At 38.8% G+C, this 20,884-nt stretch overlaps 1 protein-coding gene across 1 annotated transcript; it reads left to right on the forward strand.

The window, feature by feature from the left end:
* Positions 1-3,069: 3,069 nt before the first annotated feature.
* On the forward strand, positions 3,070-20,729 carry LOC121398772 (dixin-like). The gene is made up of 12 exons (XM_041578074.1): positions 3,070-3,106; positions 4,054-4,194; positions 6,113-6,210; positions 6,297-6,350; positions 7,167-7,217; positions 9,043-9,147; positions 11,450-11,503; positions 12,205-12,297; positions 12,943-13,213; positions 14,767-14,878; positions 16,500-16,608; positions 19,969-20,729. Exons 1-12 carry the CDS (start codon positions 3,070-3,072, stop codon positions 20,047-20,049), a joined length of 1,206 nt encoding a protein of 401 aa, XP_041434008.1. The 3' UTR covers positions 20,050-20,729.
* The last annotated feature ends 155 nt before the right edge of the window (positions 20,730-20,884 follow it).

A 20,884-nucleotide genomic window follows, 5' to 3' on the forward strand; every position in this document is an offset into this window, starting at 1 on the left:
TTTGCAAATGAAGGAGAATTGCCCATAAGGGTAAGGCCACCTTGGGCGTTTTGTGGGCGTTTAGCGCAGAGTGAGGGAAGGCGTTTGGGGAGATTGGTTGCCGCACGAGGCCAGGCGACCAAATCTCCCCAAAAGGCCCAATGTGGCCTTACACTTAAGATGAGTCTTAAGTTCTGGCTGTTCAGTGCAGCAGATCAAAGAGAAACCCGGGACTGTACAGTATAAATCCGTGACAGTGGGTTGAGCTGTCAAAAGCGGGTCTGTCCCGCTCAAAACGGGACAGTTGGGAGGTATGACAGGTGACCAGGTGCTCCTGGTTGCTAAAAACTGTGCCAACCTAGGTTATTTCTGTAAGAACACCACGGAGTGAGATAACCACCAAAAACGACTTTGGTGTTTAAAGAGCATCTATCAGGCACAGAAAAATGCACAGGCTACCCTAGGCTATAGCCAATGGCCTAGTGTGATAAGGGGGCCATCTACCTTTTTTCCCAATTATTATTTCTGGTTCCAGTGTGGGCAGCCATATTGGGGCATATACAGTATATATGCACTTAAGGAGTGAATTGCTTGAGGGGCAAAATAATTTTTCCCTCTACTGGAGTATGGGCTGAACTAGCTGGCACCTCTGGTGGGGGATTTTCCGATGATAGATGCTCTTTAAGGAATTTGCTACAGTAATTGCCATAATACAATAATGCTCTCACAACTGATTTTACATACCAGGGATTGCATTTAAGATATAACAATTGCTTGAGGTTAAGCCTGTAATTATAATGTAGCTTAAAGAGCAAAGTAATTAACAATAATAAGGGTGTCTTGTTTGTAAGATAGAAAAAGGCTCACCCACTAGGGATGTCGCGGACTGTTCGCCCGCGAACTAATTCGCGCGAACATCGACTGTTCGCATCCGCCGAATGTTCGCGAACGTCGCGCGACGTTCGCCAATTTGGGTTCGCCTTAGCTGGCGCTTATTTTTGCCCTCTCACCCCAGACCAGCAGATACATGGCAGCCAATCAGGAAGCTCTCCCTCCTGGACCACCCCCACACCCCCTGGACCACTCCTCTTCCATATATAAACTGAAGCCCTGCAGCGTTTTTTCATTCTACTGCAGTGCTCTGTATGTAGCTGCTGTGGGCACTGCTTCTGATCTCTCATCTGCTGACTGCTGCCTGTAACCCAATAGTCCTTGTAAGGACTGCTTTTATTTTCTTTTTTGTTTTTTTACTTTGCTACTATAAGAGCCCAGTGCTATTAGTCTAGCTGTGTTGGGGAGTGGGACTGGTGTGCTGCTCCTCCTAGTAGTTCACCACCACCAGCACCAACCAGAGTCAAAATTGTTACAAAGTATCTTATTTGCACCTGTTAGCTGTTCTGAGCTCTCTGCCAAAAGCTAATTAAGTTAGAAACTGTTTTTTTTTCTGGCTGTTCAGTGCAGAGAAAAGAGGGACTTTCCAGTACAAAAGAGGGACAGGGGGTTGAGTGGTCAAAAGAGGGACAGTTGGGAGGTATGCAAGTGCCACCTAGCTGTGTGAGCTTTTTCACATTCTGTCTAAATAACAATAATAATTCCGTGTCCGTAAACATCACCTGAGTGATGTTTTTACAGCAGCAATAATATATTCCGTATCCCCTACTGTATACGTTGCCCTTGCAGGCATTGTTTGCCCAGTCTTTAACCAAGTGCCACCTAGCTGTGTGAGCTTTTTCACATTCCGTGTCCAGAAACATCACCTGAGTGACGTAGTGTGATTTCTGCCCTTTACAGCACAAAACGCAGCGCTGTGTCAACAATGTATTTTTCAGATACATTTTTGCCCTTGATCCCCCTCTGGCATGCCACTGTCCAGGTCGTTGCACCCTTTAAACAACTTTAAAATCATTTTTCTGGCCAGAAATGTCTTTTCTAGCTTTTAAAATTCGCCTTCCCATTGAAGTCTATGGGGTTCGCGACGTTCGCGAACCGTTCGCATTTTTGACGCAAGTTCGCGAATATGTTCGCGAACATTTTTTCCGCCGTTCGCTACATCCCTATCACCCACAAATCACTTGAGAGTAGTCACTCAAACCACAACAGCAGGTACAACTGGCATTGGGGGTTACTGTCTAAGGCATCATGGGCTGGGATGTCACCTACCTGTTTTAGGACATTGTCCTAGACATATTCTATAACCCAGTCTTGATATGTCTAGCAATAGAATGCATTTTTGTGTTTATTTGTGATTTACCACATACAAGTACAATTTGGCTACATGTGCCATAGTGAAAAATGGTGAAATTCACAGACTGGCCTGTGGAGCAATCCATTATATTCCAAGGCAGAAGGGCAAAAAGTACAAGGAAGTTTGCTACTGACCTGATTGTCTGTCCAGCATACATTTACTGAAAATCATACGAAATATCAGCCCTTTGCAAACATGACACATATCCTGATGCACCCGTAGACTAATTACTACTCATGCCTAATTCTAATATAGTGTTCTTCCAAAAAAAAAATAATAATAATAATCTGCTGGGTGGGATCAATAAGTAGCCATGTAGACTACTTACTACTCATGCCTACTTCTAATATAGTGTTCTTCCAAAAAAATATACACCCAACACCTTACTGGAAAAACACTGGAATGTTGCTGACTTTGTATATAAACTTCTAACATGGACTATATATTAAATAATATAGTGTTCTTCCAAAAAAAAATAATAATAATAATCTGCTGGGTGGGATCAATAAGTAGCCATGTAGACTACTTACTACTCATGCCTACTTCTAATATAGTGTTCTTCCAAAAAAATATACACCCAACACCTTACTGGAAAAACACTGGAATGTTGCTGACTTTGTATATAAACTTCTAACATGGACTATATATTAAATAATATAGTGTTCTTCCAAAAAAAAAAAATAATAATAATCTGCTGGGTGGGATCAATAAGTAGCCATGTAGACTACTTACTACTCATGCCTACTTCTAATATAGTGTTCTTCCAAAAAAATATACACCCAACACCTTACTGGAAAAACACTGGAATGTTGCTGACTTTGTATATAAACTTCTAACATGGACATATGACGTCATCAGGGCGCCAAAAAAACACTAATGGGGGTGGGTATTTAAAGCCTGTTTGGCTATACACATTATATCCTTGAGAAAGGTCCCAAGGAGGGACGAAACGTCGGATTAACATGTAACATTATATGAATATCACCTTTTCACTTGAACTACAGTGTGTGCTGATCCTCCATTTGCTATATATATTATATATATATATATATATATATATAATGAATAGAAGATCAGCACACTCTGTAATATTTAGGTGAAAAAAATTGTTGATTTATTCACACATCTTATCTGACGTTTCGGGCCCACATGGGGACCTTTCTCAAGGATGAGAAAGGTCCCCATGTGGGACCGAAACGTCGCATAAGATGTGTGAATAAATCAACACTTGTTTTCACCTAAATATTACAGAGTGTGCTGATCTTCTATTCATTATTACTACAAACTTGATTGTGCACCCCTGGCTTCGTCATTGACTGAGTGCGGGCACTGTCTGATACTATATATATATATATATATATATAAAGAGCAGAAAAAAGCCAGCACAGCTCGTTTAAAAAGTCTTGTTGCCTGGGTGCTAACAGCAAAATAGTAGTGTATATCTGGAGACAGGCGAGCACACACAGGTCTTAGTTGAAAAGCAAAAGGTGTTTATTAAACAAAAAAACTAACGTTTCGGCTAGCACTCTAGCCTAAACTAACGTTTCGGCTAGCACTCTAGCCTTTCTCAAAGTGAGAAAGGCTAGAGTGCTAGCCGAAACGTTAGTTTTTTTGTTTAATAAACACCTTTTGCTTTTCAACTAAGACCTGTGTGTGCTCGCCTGTCTCCAGATATATATATATATATATATATATATGCAAAAGCAAGGGTCTACACATTTACCACAGGAAACATGCTACTCTTATATATACCTTGTACTCTTTGTACCTTGATGCTCAGGTTTTGACCTAATACATGTTTATAACTGTCCATCTTCACCTTATTACAGAAGATACCCCTTCTGTGTGCCACACTGATCTTCAGTGTACAAGCCCTGCAATTTACCCAGAGTCATCATGGGAGGACTGTCTCCTCGAGCAACAGGACCATTTAGAAAGAGAGATGGAAGAAGCCAAGAAAATGATATCTGCTATCTGCTAGGAGCTCACTTTTGTCTCACTAAGGACAGTCTGTGCATGCATTGTCCCCCCTTCCCTAAAGCTTCACTGTAACTGATTGGTGGCAGACTGGGTTTTTTATATATTGTGGTAGAGTGACCAAAACGAAGTCGGAAACTGTGTGTTTTCCCATTAAGTTCTTCATAGTGGGAGAGGTAGGCAACAGGAAGGGTGTTAATAAACAGAGAATAGGTTCTCTGTTTAAAGGCTTTGGTGGCCAAGTCCTGGAAGCAGGAGTATTCTGGAAAGAACAGGCAAGCAAGGTACTCCAATCCAGTAGTCCAGCTCACAGATTAGAGCTCCCTTTCCACAGGAAGAATTTCCTGTGGAAAGGTATTTAGTTCTAGTCAAGCTGTTAGGAAGGTCTCTCAAAGCAGGACACAGAGCAGGAAGGATACCCGCCTGTGTGAGGAACTCCCAGAGGGGCTGCACTTGCCACTGCGAGGTGCAGAGAGAGACAAGACCAAGTACCGGAGAATCGATCTGTGTAAGAAAAGCCAAGAGGCTGAACAATCCCCCAGGAGATTCATGAGTACAGATGACCCCAACGTATGTGTTTGCTTACTGGTAGTCCACAAGGGGCCCAGTTTAGTAAGGGAACTTCATGTGTGAAGGTAGTGCCCAGTGGGCAGGATTTATTTTTATGATTTGTTTTGTATCCTGAAATGGTCACCCCTGTGTGTAAATAAACTGCCTTAAAAAGGTGAAAAGTGTCTGTTGTTGATCCCGCAGCTTACAATATATATAGGTAACTGTGGTCCACCCTCCTTAAGCTGCCTCTCTAGGTACAGACTCACTGGTGCCTATATAGAGAATAAAACCCTGACCATGGTTAATATAACATTAAACCGTAAATATACATATGATAATGTTATGAATTGTGAAGCTCTCTAAATGAACTACACAAGCATCTTGTATAGGGGACATAGTGGACATAATAACACAAACATAGTTGGGATAAATTTCCAAAGGCATTGACAGATCCACAGTTTTGAATCTTCACAAAGTAATTGGCCAAACTTCAATAAGCATTTTGCTAAGCAGTTTGGGGGATGAAATTTGGGGGATGTTATAAGGTGTATGGGATTTAGTTCACAGGGGTACGAATTGGGACCCGTTATATCTCATGCAGCTTTACAGGACCATTCGAACGCACAGTAACATCAGAAATCAGCATATGTGCAGTACAGTAAAACTGAACGTCTTGCTACATGATTTTTGCTACACATTTTACACGTGCAAATGGTCCTGGATAGCTGCAAGTGTTCCTTGACAAAACAGTGAAGATTTGACATGGAATTCAGAGCAAAAATACCCTAGGCCTGGGCATATTGTGCCACTTCTGGGTAAAAAGTATGCAATTGTATTTGCTGGGGTTACAACAAATTAGCACCCCAAGTGAATATCCTACTCCTTTAAGGTTCAGTAAATGATTAATTTGTATTTGCCTTCAGGGATTGACCTTTCCTTGTTAATAAACCAACTAAAAGACTAATAATCAGGCCTGCATTGCAATCTGTGGCTTCTGGCAGATACCAGTAAGTTTCCCTATTAACTATTTATTGGGCCTCTACTTGAAATGCCAGGGCTTATTTTGAGCCTCAGTCCATATAGTTTAATTTGACACTGTCATCATCAGCTTCAGGAACACAACTGTAACATATATAAATAAAATCAGATGTCATGCTGACAGAGTAGGAGGAATTCAGAAAAATGAGAGAGATAAGGGAAGGATAAAACCGCAGTAGTTAAAACCAGACCTTTTTTAATTTCCAATTCACATAAACATATCTGGAATCATTAAAGAGTTTGGTTTACACTTAAATAGACTATAGTAACAGAATCCAGTACAGTACATTGTTATTATGCCTGGATACAGTATTTGGTTTCCTATTCAGGCCCTGCTATTAAACAGATCCCTCCCTGAGGACGAACAACAGAATCTGTTCACTCTGCAAGAAGACGGGGCGTGCCCAGAAGAACAACTGGTGAGGACAGTCTTGTGCTATTCCCTCCTGAAATTATTTGCTTAATACAAGGTGCTGGCTATACTGTGTCTCTGCTTCATTTACAGGTCATCATCAAAAGTCGTCTGGATCAAAGTATGAGTGAAAATCAGTCACTAAAGGTAAGATGTGCATCTTATTTCATTCTCTCTCGGGTTGCCAGAAATAAGTGAAACCCTGTATAGATACTTATATAAGTAAAGTTCATACTAACGCAATTGTTGTTATGCTATATCCACCACATATACACTGTAACAGGCAAATTAAATTAATGGTGTACACTGGTGGTTGGGGGCAAATCAGCATTTTTTCGCAAGAGGAGAAAATGTTGTGTGTGACGTTGGTGAAAAGGATTCCATTAATTTGTTCCAGTGTGCCAGATAGTGCTGCTTGTAACAATACAGTACTCTGTGTGTACTGGAAATAGGCCAAGATACAGATACAACTTTACCCAGATTATGGGGCAGATTTATTAAGGGTCGAATTGAAAATTAGAATTTTCACATTTTTTTTATGGTTAAAATTCAAATTGTAAATTATCCAAACTCGATTCAAGTTTTAATTCCAATCTATCATACTTTGGTCCTTTAAGAACTCGAATTCGACTATTAGCCACCTAAAACCTCTATTAATTATTAATAAAACTATAACATCAATAAGAGAGGTCCAAGGACCAATTTGGACATGTTAGTAGTTTTCCTGACATTCAAATTTTTTTCAGGAGAAAAAACTCGAATCAAGTTTAGTCGTATTTGATTCTAATTCGATTTGAGTAGGTAAGCGAGTTTTTCGATATTCAATTTTTCTTAAATAACCCCCCAATCAAATTTCAAATATATTGGAAGTTTAAAAAACTCACATGAATTCAAAATTCGACCTTTGATAAATGTGCCTCTATCTGTTGCTTCTGACTAATTAAACTTATGTTAATATTGCAGAATGAACTTTTGAACTATAAACAGGAAAACAGAAATCTGCAGGGAATAGAGGTAAGACGAGCAGTCTAGTATGATTAGGCAAAAATGTTGTAAAGCACCAATTAATAAAATAAATAGTCACTGTAATTCTTAGGGACTTATTTATCATGCTGTGTAAAAACATGGTGACAAAATACACCAGGCATTAATGTGTAAAAAAAATGCAAATTTATCAAGCAGTGTACAGGTATGGGACCTGTTATCCATAATGCTCGGGACCTGGGGTTTCCTGGACAATGAATCTTTCCGTAATTTGGATCTTTATCTACTAGAAAAGAATTTAAACATTTAATAAACCCAATTGTTTTGCTTCCAATAAGGATTAATTATATCTTAGTTTGGATCAAATAAAAGATACTGTTTTATTATTACAGAAAAAGGAAATCATTTTTAGAAATTTGTATTATTTGGATAAAATGGTGTATATGGGAAACAGCCTTTCTGTAATTCGGCACTTTCTATATAAGGGGTTTCCGGATAACAGATCCCATACCTGTATTGCATTTCAGTATTTGTGTAAAAGTCCAGTTTTATTGAAAGCAGCCCCTTGAAAATGGTATGGGGATAAGTTTGCATTCATCCAAGTTTTTTTCTGTCTTGTTTCCTTGTTTTTTTTCCAGCGGAACTTGCAGCTTGAATTTTTTCCATTGACTTAAATCGATTACACAAGATCTGAAGCTGTGTAAAATAACAGCATCAAATCTGACGTTCAGGCAACGTCAAATAAAACACACACCTTAAAAAAGTCATCATTTATTTTACAAAGCTTTTAACAACATTTTCTGGCTTTAATTGTTTTACACAGTTTGATAAAATTGTTGTTCACCTTTGAGTTAATTTATGATGTGGAGAGTGTTATTCTGAGAAAATTTGCAATTGGTTTTCATTATTTGCAGTTATTTATTGCGTTATTTAACTTTTTAATTAGCAGCTCTACAGTTTGCGATTGAAGCAATCTGGTTACTTGGGTCTAAATTACCTTAGCAACCATGCATTCATTTGAATAAGAGACAGGAATACAAATGGGGAGGGCCTGCATAGAAAGATGAGTAGTAAGAAGTAGCAATAGCAATACATTTGTTATAATCTTACATAGCATTTGTTTTTTAGATGGGGTCAGTGACCCTTATTTGAAAGCTGGAAAGTAAATGCAAATAATGAAGAACAGTTTAAAAGTTGCTTAGAAATGGCCATTCTCTAACATACTAAAAGTTATCCTAAAGGTGAACCACTCCTTTAACACTTTACAACAGGAAATATTCTAATATTTAGCCTAAGGTATAATCTAAATATACTGTAATAGGGAAGAATATCATTGATTAAGTAAGAAGTATTATGAGAAAGTATAATAATTAATAGAGGGTAAAGTTACACAAAATACATTCATTTATGTGTATGAGAAAACTCAGCAAATGTTTCCTAGTCCAGCAGGGATGCCATTGCAAGGATAATGTGCTTTGTTTTGCTCAGTGTTTTGCTGCCCTGTGTTTTGCTGTATGTATTAGGGATGCACCGGGATTCTACCAGGATTTGGCCTATTTCAGCAGGATTCGTCCGAATCTTTTTGCCCAGCTGAACTGAAACCTAATTAGCATATGCAAATTAGGGACTGGTAGGGAAAGCACGTGTTTTTTTGTAACAAAAAAAGGAAGTAAAAATGTTTTCCCCTGCCCACCCCTAATTTGCAAATGCAAATTAGGATTCAGATTTGGTTCGGTATTTGGCCAAATCTTTCTCGAAGGATTTGTGGGTTTGGCCGAATACAAAATTGTTGATTTGGTGCATCCCTAGTATGTATAGCTGCTTTTGCTCAGCTTTATTGTTTTTGGTTCCCCAGGATGCGCTGCAGCAGAGATTGGCTACCCAAGAAAGCTCTGTGCTTCAACTGAAACAGGAGTTACTGCGGGCTAATATGGACAGGCATGAGCTGCAAAGCCAGAATGTGAGATATGTACCAGGAATACTCCAATATGCTGTGTGAGGGTAAATAAATGACAGTGCACTGAAGGGGCATAAAGGAGAATTCCACCCTAAAGTAAAAAAAACCCTACCCCCTACCCTACATAGACCCCCCAGCCTAACCACCACCCTGGGCAAATGCCCCTAACTCCCCCCCCAGCCTAGCTGCTACCCAGGCAAATGCCCCTAACTCTTTACTTACCCCTCGGTGCAGATTCAGTCCAGCGGAGTTCACAGCAGCCATCTTCTTCTCTTCGGTAAGTAAGTGCCGTATCGGCACATGTGCAGTTGGAGCATTTTCCCGGGTTGCGACAACGAAAATGACGAAAATTGCTGAAGCGCCACTCTTATTCCGAAGATTACGGAAGAGCCGGAAGATGGCTGCCATGAACTCCGCTGGACAGAATCTGCACCGAGGGGTAAGTAAAGAGTTAGGGGCATTTGCCTGAGTAGCAGCTAGGCTGGGGGGGGGATCTATGTAGGGGGGGGTAGGGTTTTTTTTATCCCTAAATCATAGCTATAATTAAGGGAGACGATCCCAAAACACGTTAGGTGTATTACAGCATACTGCCTTAATAAAGCCTTTTCCAGAAGTGCCGTCCAACATTTCAAGTTTGTTACACTGATAACAAAACCTCCAAAGAATTAAGAGAGGTTCCCAAACTTTTTCATATGACATATACAGTACATACCAATTCTAAACAAACGGTATACCTTGAAATCACTGCAACCTTGGAAGAAGATGTCGTCCAAGCAATTCTTAAAGGTATTAACAGACTCTGTCATCACAGCATCACGTGGCAAAGTTTTCTCACTGTATTCTCACTGTATTCTCACTGTATTCTCACTGTATTCTCACTGCCTCAGCATGAAGAACCACCAGCGCTGCTTAAAATGAAAGTTTGGTTACTTAGGTCTAAAGTGATGACCCGTTGTTCTTTTTTATGTCAAAAAGATCTGTATATAGTGTCGTTTGATTCCTCTAATGTTAGTCATATGTACATGAAAGAAAAAATTGTATAACCTTCAACCATTATGTATTGGTGCCTCCCTCACCCCCAAGGTACTTGGGATTTTTTCTAGATTTAATAAAAACACTTAGATCTCATCTTCTTCTTAAAAAAAGATGGTATTGTGGAATATTATACAGAGGTCAAAGCAGACCCTACATCCATAGTTGATCTAGCTAGTTTCTGGCTTCAGGAGCATGCAAAATGTGTGCCTAGCCCTTTTTTTCTAATGGCCAAAATTGGTTCTTTCTATCTACACATTTTCCTTAGCTTATGTAAATTTTTGTCAGTGGAAAGCAAAGGGCCCTATCTGACCTATATAATGCACCTAATTCCCTGACATCTGCAATGTTCCTTTTTATATGGAGCTGAAAAAACTGTTTGTGATAAGAGCCAGATTTGTGGAGAGCACACGCATGGGGGGTGTGCACGTGAACATGGCAGGTTCTAGGACCATGTGGCCTCTGGGCACTGCTTGTGGAAATCGGCCCTGTTTGTGTTAGAATGCAAGCATAAATGTAATTATAAAAGAACTCTGTGACCGCTCCCATGATTTTGAGGTGTGAAGGTGCTTCTTTTTAAACTATGGGCACATGGGGTCTGTTTCTTGGCTTTCCAAAATCCGCTCCATGTGACAGCAGCGGGCTGAGCCCAGCGTATGGACTGTATAAAAGCAGGCTGAGGAAAAAGTATGCCCATAGCATTAAAGTTGCACTTATTACAGGTATGGGACATGTTATCCAGAATTCTTAGAAACTAGGGTTTTTCTGGATAACTGATTTTTCCGTAATTTGGATCTTCATACCTAAAGGGTACTAGAAAACCATGTACATATTAAATAAACCCAATAGGCTGGATTTGCTTCCAATAAGGAATAATTATATCTTAGTTTAGATCAATTACCAGGTACTATTTTATTATGATTATTATTATTATTACTACAGAGAAAAAGGAAATAATTTTAAAAAATTTGCATTATTTGGATAAAATGGAGTCTGTCGGAGACAGCCTTTCAGTAATTCGGAGCTTTCTGGATAACAGATCCAATTCCTGTATCATTATTTTATCATGGCATGGTCTACTTATTAGAACATGTCAAAGAAGCGTGTGTAAGTTGTGTAAGTAAGATGATAATTGGTCCCTGTGCTTGGTTCCACTCAGAGCCCAGAGCAGTCTTAATTTGCACTACCATGGAAAATATGCCACTGCCCACCTTAAAATTAAATGCAGGCCATGTGGTGTTGAACATCCTAAATGAATCTGTTTATTTTTTAGGTGGACTTACAGAGAAAAATGGAAGAGAGGAGCCAGTTTATTGCAGACTATAAGGTAAAAATAATATTGTAACAAACAGTATCTATTTAAATGGTATTTACCAGAGCAAATAAGAGTATTCATATAAAATCTGTAATATTTTTTGCTTTCAAATAAAGCATCTTCAGAGATTAATATGGTATATAGTAACATCCCGCTGTATTCTTTAAAGAGGATGTTTAAAAATAAATAGATTGTGTAAAAAGTATGTGCCTACCACTAAACAGGTACAGTGCATATTTGAGTTATTATTGTAATCATCATCTGCAAATTTCCCAAAGCTGTCTGTGATGGTTTTCATTCATTTAGCCCATGATACTGTATATAGTAGCGGTAAATTAAAACCAAACAGACTTGCTTCAGACAACTAGTTTCCCACTAGTTTGAAATAGGTATTTACCCACAATATCCTAAGAGAAAAGAATTTCTGTCCCTAAACTTAAATTAGAATTGGTTGTTCTAAATTGACACACGACATCAGTCATATACAATGCTATTTTACCATCTTTACTCCAATGATTATATTGACCATTGATTAGTAATTGATATGATTATTGGGCAAATACATTCCAGTTGCTATAGTTACATTTAAAGCATAGATTTCCCAGATCTTCAGCGTTTTGTACATTGACTTGATCAAGTGTTGCGTCCTGAGAATTTCTCTAAAGGTCCCTTGTAATGCTCGCCAGTAACCTTGATAATGAATGTTATTGCAGAAAGATTTAACCAAGAAGGAATGGCTTATACAACAACTGCAAGGAAAGCTTGATGAATCTCAACGGAAGCTTTCTGAAGCCAACTATCACAAGGTACTGGTAACTTTTAATTGCTGGCCCCTCATTGACTGATGCAATGACCCGTGTTCTTGTGGTTTATCAGATTACATTGTTCATATAGAACAAGCTGGGCTATCCGGCACTTAAGGGAATCCACAGGACCAAATTATAAAAGTAAAGGCAACGTTTATCGATTAAAGTTAAAAAATACACATTACAATAGGCACTACGCATTTGTGTCCAATAGGCACTTAGCCATGGGCCCATGACTAAGCGCCTATTGGGCAAGAAACATGGATTCCCTTAGAGTGATGGATAGCCCAACCTGTTCCATCTGCATAATATCGATTTGCCATTCCCTGAGCTGAGGGGCGGGGGATGGTGCACCTGGACTAGTGATTCTGCTTGGTGGGTTATCTACCTTGTCATTCTGTGGCACCTCTCACTTCTCTTTGTCTTATCAAGTTATATTGTCAACACCGTTGTTTTGTTGATTTTTAGCAATTTATAGATTAACTGTGTGATGGTCATTCCACGTGTTTCAATTATTTATGTGAGTTTGAAAATATATTTCTATACAAACCATGGCTCACGAAAAATTATACAAATGGTTATGATTATAGTTTTCTATTAGTGCGAGTGTAAAATGTTTGTGTTTATTTAAATGTTTTGTTTCAGACTGACCTTCAGAAAGAGTTGGATCACCGGAAGGCTCTTCCTCAGCAGTACATGAATGAAGAAGATGATCAGGTAGAGCTGAGTGTTTCACGTTACTCTATATATAGTGGCCACAGTTGTATCCACTTCTGCATTCTTTTTCTCTTTACACGCTGTGTTCTGCAGAATGGCAGCAGGCCTCTGTGCTCCATTTTTCAGCAAGTTCTTGCCTGTGCTCTGCTCCTTAAACATTTTAAAGTAGAGTTCAGCTTTAACTGGGATTCAAATCCTTGTTAGACAAGCACTAAAGGGTGCTGACTTGCACCCCTGGGAAACGTAAATGATTCCAATGGAATTCTACAACAGCAGATAAGTATAATATATCAAGGAAAATTGTCACTAGACATTTACGTGATATGGTCACCCCCTAAATTATATATATTTTTTAACCTGCAACCTAATTAGATTAGGCAATAGACAATATTGAATAGAATAAGCGTTGGACAATATTGACATCAAGGGGTCTATGTATTAAAGGTCGAGTTTTTTTTTGTGAAAAAAACCTTGAATATTTGGAAAGAAACAAAACCTCACATTTTTAGAGATTAATTATGCTCCAAAACCTCAAAAAATCTGAAAATACTCCAGCTAAAGCCTGTTAAATTCATGTAAAAGTCAATGGCAGAGGTTTAACCATTTGAAGATGCTTTTTGCCTTCATAATTTTCTGGTGTTTGGGGTGCTGGTTTTCTCTGAAAACACTACAAATTCAGGTTTCTGGGCACTAAGTTTTTATTCAATATTCCCCCATACACTGAAGGAGTTATGTCATAGTAGATGTAGATTTACTATGGGCTTGGAAACCAAAAACAATAATTTTAGATGTTTTCTTTTATACAGTAGACAAGTAAATCATCATTATTTTTATAGCAGCAACAAGTTAACCAATGCTTCATGTTCAACAAACAAAAATGTGATTAGAGGGCCCTGCAATCTGTAGATTGTGGCAAATGCCAGAGAAGCTGCTGTAAGATACAATAGACAGTCACTATCATTGGGGCTGTGGGAGTTGTTTGGGCCTCTGTGTATTTGAAATGCCAGGGTAGATTTTAAATCTCAGCTTGGACCTTCTGCCATTTTTTGTTTGCTTTCCTATTTATCATACCGAGTGGTTTACTGTATTTTGTTCTCTTGAGCTGCTTGTCAGAATTTACTATTTCTATTAACTAGTGGAGAAATACAAGTAACAAAATGGTAACCACACTGTTGTACCTACTTACATTTTCTCTTAGTAAGTCATTCAGTCACTTTACAGCTTAAAAGAAATATGACCTTCCTGTTTTAAGAATAGTACCATTCCCTCTACATGACGCTCTAGGGAACCATGTTTGCAGTCTAGTATTTGAGAAAATGCAGCACAAGGCCCATCATGCTGTGATTTTACTACACACTGGGCAGTGATATTTTAAAGGGGTTGTTCACCTTCAAACACTTTTCAGTTCAGTTGGTTTCAGATTGTTCACTAGAAATAAAGACTTTCCAATTACTTTCTATTTGTGACCCTTTTTCTAATATTGAAGTGTAAAGTAAAGAGTTGCAGTATTTCTGGTCAGGTGATCTCATCACAAAATGGGGGTTCAAGGCAAGAGATGTAAAAGGGCAATATTTGCTTAAATATATACACCAGTTTGGTAAGATTCTTTAATATGCCACTTAATATGATATAAACTATCTGTTTAAGTATTCATTTTGGGGGTATAGTTTTCCTTTAAGTGACAAGGGTAGGGAGGCACAGTATAAACACAATTATATTGTCCATAACTTTTTGTTATATTGATTTTTGCAGCAATGCCACATTCACAGAGCACCCCAGTCATGGGCAGCAGCAACTCATCCACCAAAGTGCTGTACTTTACTGACCGCTCTCTGACACCCTTCATGGTCACTTTACCAAAGAGGTAATGGTAAATGCAATATTAAGCTACATACAATTTCAAGATAATTGTTGTTTGTAAATGTATATAAAAGAAAAAGCAATACTGAACAGCTATATAACATTGTAAACAAAAATATCAAAAACATCTTGTGCTTCACTTGTACCCTATAGCTCCTAAAAATGAAAGCTGACCCTTCACTGATCATACTAAGCCCTATAACAGACCACTTACAGACCCTGTGGATATAGAAAAAACCTAGGTACGGAAAAATAACCTAATGTTACAACTTTATTAAAGGAACAGTAACACAAAAAACAGAAAGTGTATCAAAGTAGTTAAAATATAACGTACAGTTGCTCTGCACTGGTAAAACTGGCTTCTTTCCTTCAGAATGGGGACAGCCATTCAAGCTGGAAAAAGGAGAAAAAGCACAGGTTACATAGCAGATAACAGATAAAACACCATATTATTGGACATGGCTTATCTGTTATGTGCTATGTAACCTGTGCCTTTTTTCCAGCTTGAATGGCTGGCTGCATGGCTACAGAGCAGCTTGTTTATATAAACTATAGTAGTGTTTCTGAAGCAACTTTTGCCAGTGCATGCTGTATGTATACAGTATTATATGTTAAAGCAATACCGACATGTTCCTATAAAAATCATAGGAACGTGTCCATATCAAGGAGGTGCTGCAAGCTGAATAGTTTCCACTAAAATCCCCCCTCAAAGCCACCCCCAGCCCCTCGAAGCTTTGTAAAAGCCATCCCTCTGACACTGCAAACGGATCTTCTGAGTTGCTTCAGTAACGCTGAACTGGGGGCAGAGTGATCCTTCCATTGGCTGGAGTCCTGTTCTAATTTGTAATTAGCCTATGGAAGGATTGCAACGCCCCCAGCCCAGTGTCATTGAAAAAATGCAGAAGATCATTTAGCAGTGTCAGTAGGGTCGGCTTAACAAAGGTTCGCGGGTCTGGGGCGGGGCTTTTAGAAGAAACTATTCGGCCTGCAGCACCTCCTTGATAAGGATACGTTACTATGATTTTTATAGGAATGTGTTGGTAACGCTTTAATTACTTTAAAATGCTTTCATTTTTGGTGTTACTGTTGCTTTAACCACTTGCCGGCTATAGATTATAAATGCTACAGTGCCAGCTCTTCTGCCATCTCCTTAATTAAAGCTGCACTACCGGTATGTGATGAGTGAGTTCTGGCAGGAAAGTCCCTCAAAACCAATAAAGAAAACACTTGCTGTTAATACAAAATATGGCCAGAGTGTCAGACAAGAAGGGTTACAAAACTACTCTGCCTACCCTGCTGTGCCCTTTGGAGCTCACTGTATAATTATCACATGCTCACCCAAGCCTTAACACAGCCTTCAAACCCTTTGCCCTGAGTCCTTGACCGTTGACCAAGTTTGGGTGGAAAGGGCAGAAGACAAGACAATGTTAGCCTTAGTCATCTTGCCCTACTATTGCTACCATTTCCTAGTTAACCGGTCTTTATACTTAATAATCCTGACAGAAGCGCTTTTTCTTCCAAAGATAAGAAGGACTCTGGTTGCCTAATCTCCTTCTAGATAATGTGCCGAGACAGTTGAACCTCCCTCCAGTTAATTATTATAAATGAGTGTTCTCCATCAATAGGTTAGGAGAGGTGACACTGAGGGACTTCAGAGCAGCTATTGGTCGAGAGGGAAGTCACAGATACCACTTCAAGGCTTTGGATCCTGAATTTGGAACAGTGAAAGTAGAGGTAAGAGTTTTTTAAAAAATGAAATGCAATTCGTGGGAGACTGGATTCACCATAGGAATGTCTATACCACGATATCCATTGATGAAATACTGTCTGAAGGCTCCTCTCTTAATTCTCTTTTACATACACCATTAAAAGACATTCCTAAAAACATGCAAGATAACCCACTTTTCATCCACACCTATAAAACTTGGCATACTATCCGCAAAAAAACGAATATATCTTCTTTTAACTCAATGCACCTCACTTGGATCAGAAATAAAAATTTCACTCCAGGTCTAAATTCTACCATATTTAATTTATGGCAAACACAGGGCTTGCAGAATATCAAAGATTTAATTACAGACAAGTTCACCTTACAGCCAATGGCGGACTTAATACAGAAGTACCCGTTTTTACAGCTCCACCAATTTCAGTTACTACAGTTGACTCATTTTACTTCGCAATACTTGGCCAAACTTACTGACAAAGATAAAAACAACCCGATAGATTTCTTATGGCTTAGAAGGGACACCATAAAATCAACATCCCAAATCCACAGACAAATCAGATCTACGTTAGACATACACAAGTCCAATCTCCAGAAGTGGGCCACAATAATCCCAGAAGCAGATAATGCAGACATTCTTCAACTTCATACACGAGTTATGAAGAAGTTTCCAGCCAGCACTTACCAGGAGATGGCTCTACAAACACTACATCAGACCTATCTAACCCCCCTAAAAAGATATCATATTGGCACAACAATTTCAGATAAATGCCTAAAATGTGGTGAAGCCAGAGCAGACTTAATTCATTGTTTATGGTCATGCCCACGTATTCAAGAATTCTGGGGGGAGGTCGCCAACTATTGGAACAATGTCTCTGGGAAAATAATGTTACCTACAGCAACATGGGCTATATTCAGTAAATCTCCTTCTGATACCAACATTTCTAAACCAGAAAAAGCTTTGGCTGAACGCTTAGCAGCGGCAGCTAGAAAAGCGATACTCCACAAATGGCAATCTTCTCCACCTATGTCTTTGGTGTTACAAAAATTGCAACACATCTTTCATATGGACTGGGTGGAGACTTTGACGGACAAAGAAAAACATACAACAAAGTTCATTGACACCTGGTCCACTTATATTAACACATTACCGCACACCACCAGACAATTAACCATACAAATATTTCAGTACACTACATGGTATGAATCGGAAATTACTACGTGGAGCTGTACCTGTCCAGGAGGCGGACCAATTGCTGTTGAACACCACAATCTCACAGACCACTATGGAGGCCCCCAGGAGTCACTACCTTAATAGATTGCTACTGAATCAAGGTACCTGTGAATGAAAATTAACAATTTAATACCATTACCTACAGAGTTTTAGTTGATACAGGTTGTCCATAAAGCTCAACTCTGGAGATGGAGATATTTTGTAATTTTGTAATGGTCACTTTGACAGGGTGCAGATATGTTAATTACTATCTTGAGTTCATATTCACTTGACTTGTTCTGACAATTATTTATTTTATTTTTTTTTGCTTTATGTATAACCTGTGTACATAATCATCAAGTACAACAGAAATAAAAACATTATTGAAAAAAAAAATGAAATGCAGAAATTCCTTGCTCAATGATCCTATTAATAAGCTTCTACATATTAATAAGGAACCTGAATAAATTTTTGATAGCAATTCCTCATGGAACAAAGTGCAAGGTGCCCTAGTCATGGAAATCCTCTAGTAGGTTGAAAATATTTTTCATGATGCAAAGTTGTTTACTCATGGTTGTGTTAGTGGCATGGGTAGAAATACATTTCAGGTGTTTTTATGTTGGGTGAAATATGCATTAGGAGGGAGAAATTTTTTTTTACTAACCTTCTATACCTGCTCCGTGCATTAAAATGCAAGGTTCAAAGTACAGGACACAAAAAAACTTTGGAATTAGCACCTGCCTTAAAGGAGAACTACACCCTAAAAATGAATATGGCTAAAAATGCCCTATTTTATATACTGAATTTATTACACCAGCATAACATTTCAGCTTGTCAATAGCAGCAATAATCCAGGACTTCAAACTTGTCACAGGGGGTCTCCATCTTGGAAAGTGTCTGTGACACTCACATGCTCAGTGGGCTCTGAGCAGCTGTTGAGAAGCTAAGCTTAGGGGTCGTCTTTGCAAATATCAAGCAGAAAAGGAGGTTGGCCTGTAATATAAGCAGGGCTGATAATTAAATTCTGATGCTAGTTGCACTTGTTTCTGTGCTGCCATGTAGTAATTATATGTATTAATTACTAATCAGCCTTATATTGTGACATTTCTATTCTATGTGTACTGTATATTGTGAGTGGGTCCCTAAGCTCAGTAAGTGACAGCAGCACAGAGCATGTGCAGTAAATCAGTAGAAAAGAAGATGGGGAGCTACTGGGGCATCTTTGGAGACACAGATCTTTACTGCTAAAGGGCTGTGGTTGCCTTGGGCTGATACAGAAGCTCAAAATACAATGTACAACATTTCTAGCCTACTTCTTTTTGTTAAGCTTTAGTTCTCCTTTAAGGATGTGTTTCTTCCAAGACTGAGTGGTGTGCTGCACCTACACATGCTGATTTGTATCTAATCAATCATGTGGCTCTGTGCCAAAATGATGCAATTCCCACCAACACTGATGTGAACAATTAATTAAAGGGATACTGTCATGGGAAAAATGTTTTTTCCAAACGCATCAGTAAATAGTGTTGCTCCAGCAGAAATATGCACTTTAATCTGTTTCTCAAATGAGCAAACAGATTTTTTTATATTTCATTTTCAAATCTGACATGGGGCTAGACATATTGTCAGTTTCCCAGCTGCCCCCAATCATGTGACTTGTGCTCTGATAATTTTTTTGCTGCTTTACTGCAAGTTGAAGTGATATCACCCCTCCCTTTTCTCCCAGCAGCCTAACAAAAGAATAATGGGATGGTAACTAGATAACCACTCCCTAACACAAGATGACAGCTCTCTGGTAGATCTAAGAACAGCACTCAATAGTAAAATCCAGGTCCCACTGTGACACCTTCAGTTACATTGAGTAGGAGGAACGACAGCCTGCCAGAAAGCAGTTCCATCCTAAAGTGCTGGCTCTTTCTGAAAGCACATGACCAGGCAAAATGACCTGAGATGGCGCCTACACACCAATATTACAACAACAAAAAAATACACTTGCTGGTTCAGGAATTACATTTTATATTGTAGAGTGAATTATTTGCTGTGTAGTAATAATTACTTTCAAATTTACACATACATATAATAACATCAGCGTGGAAACGTCCCCTTTGTGGGCCAATAACAGTTCTTGGTTCAGTTTCAGTTCTTGCTTTTCTTTCCCCAGGTGTTTCATGATGAAGATATTATTCCAGGCTGGGAAGGTAAAATAGTAGCCTGGGTGGAAGAAGATCACGGAAGCATTTGAATGATATTGATCATTGGTACAATGAGAAACTCCATGATACGGGTCTGGATATTTTATCATGCTGCCAAAAGAGGATTCTGCAGGCACCAAAAGGAAAGCTCATACATAGTTCCAGCTGCAGGAAAGTGGATCCTTACTAGTTGCTGGTGATGCCGTTAATGCATCAAACGAGACAATATACATTTGGGATAGCCGCAATGATATTATTTCTTAGGATTTATGTGGTCCCTGCCTTGTGGTTGCCAGCAGCCTTATAATGTATGAAATACAGTATGTGATGAAGAGTATTCAGTATTTTTCTACAGGTGCACTAAATCTAGTCTTGCAGTTATAGCAGGGCAATATGTAACAGGTCCCTTCAGGTTAGACAATCCTTAGATTGGGTCAAATGCAGTAAACTATTTGCCATCTACGTAGTCTGCATATCATTGGTTGGAACATGGAAACATAAATTCTACAGCATAGGCCACTCAGATGGCCAGATTGTTATTGCTGTAGAATTTAATCTATGGTACAAAAATGGTTAAAGCATGGATATTCATCCTGGGCCTGTACATCTCACAAGATACGGTGTAGGAGGCTTATAGTTCAGTGCTTATCATACACATATTAAAAAGATGTTTTCAGATTTTTGCCTGAAAACCACTAAATCTTCGGATTATTACACAAAACCCATCGCAGATGAAGATATCTTTGGGACTTCTCCCATTGACTTATATGCAACCATGGCAGGTCTGAGATGCCGGATTTTCAAATTCAGACTTTTTCCATACTCTGGGCATAATAAATCCCAAAAAATTCAAGTTTTTTTTTCATTTTTTACTAAAAATTCTGG

This window comes from Xenopus laevis, chromosome 9_10S, assembly GCF_017654675.1.
Source record: "Xenopus laevis strain J_2021 chromosome 9_10S, Xenopus_laevis_v10.1, whole genome shotgun sequence".
NCBI classification, from domain to species: Eukaryota; Metazoa; Chordata; class Amphibia; order Anura; family Pipidae; genus Xenopus; species Xenopus laevis.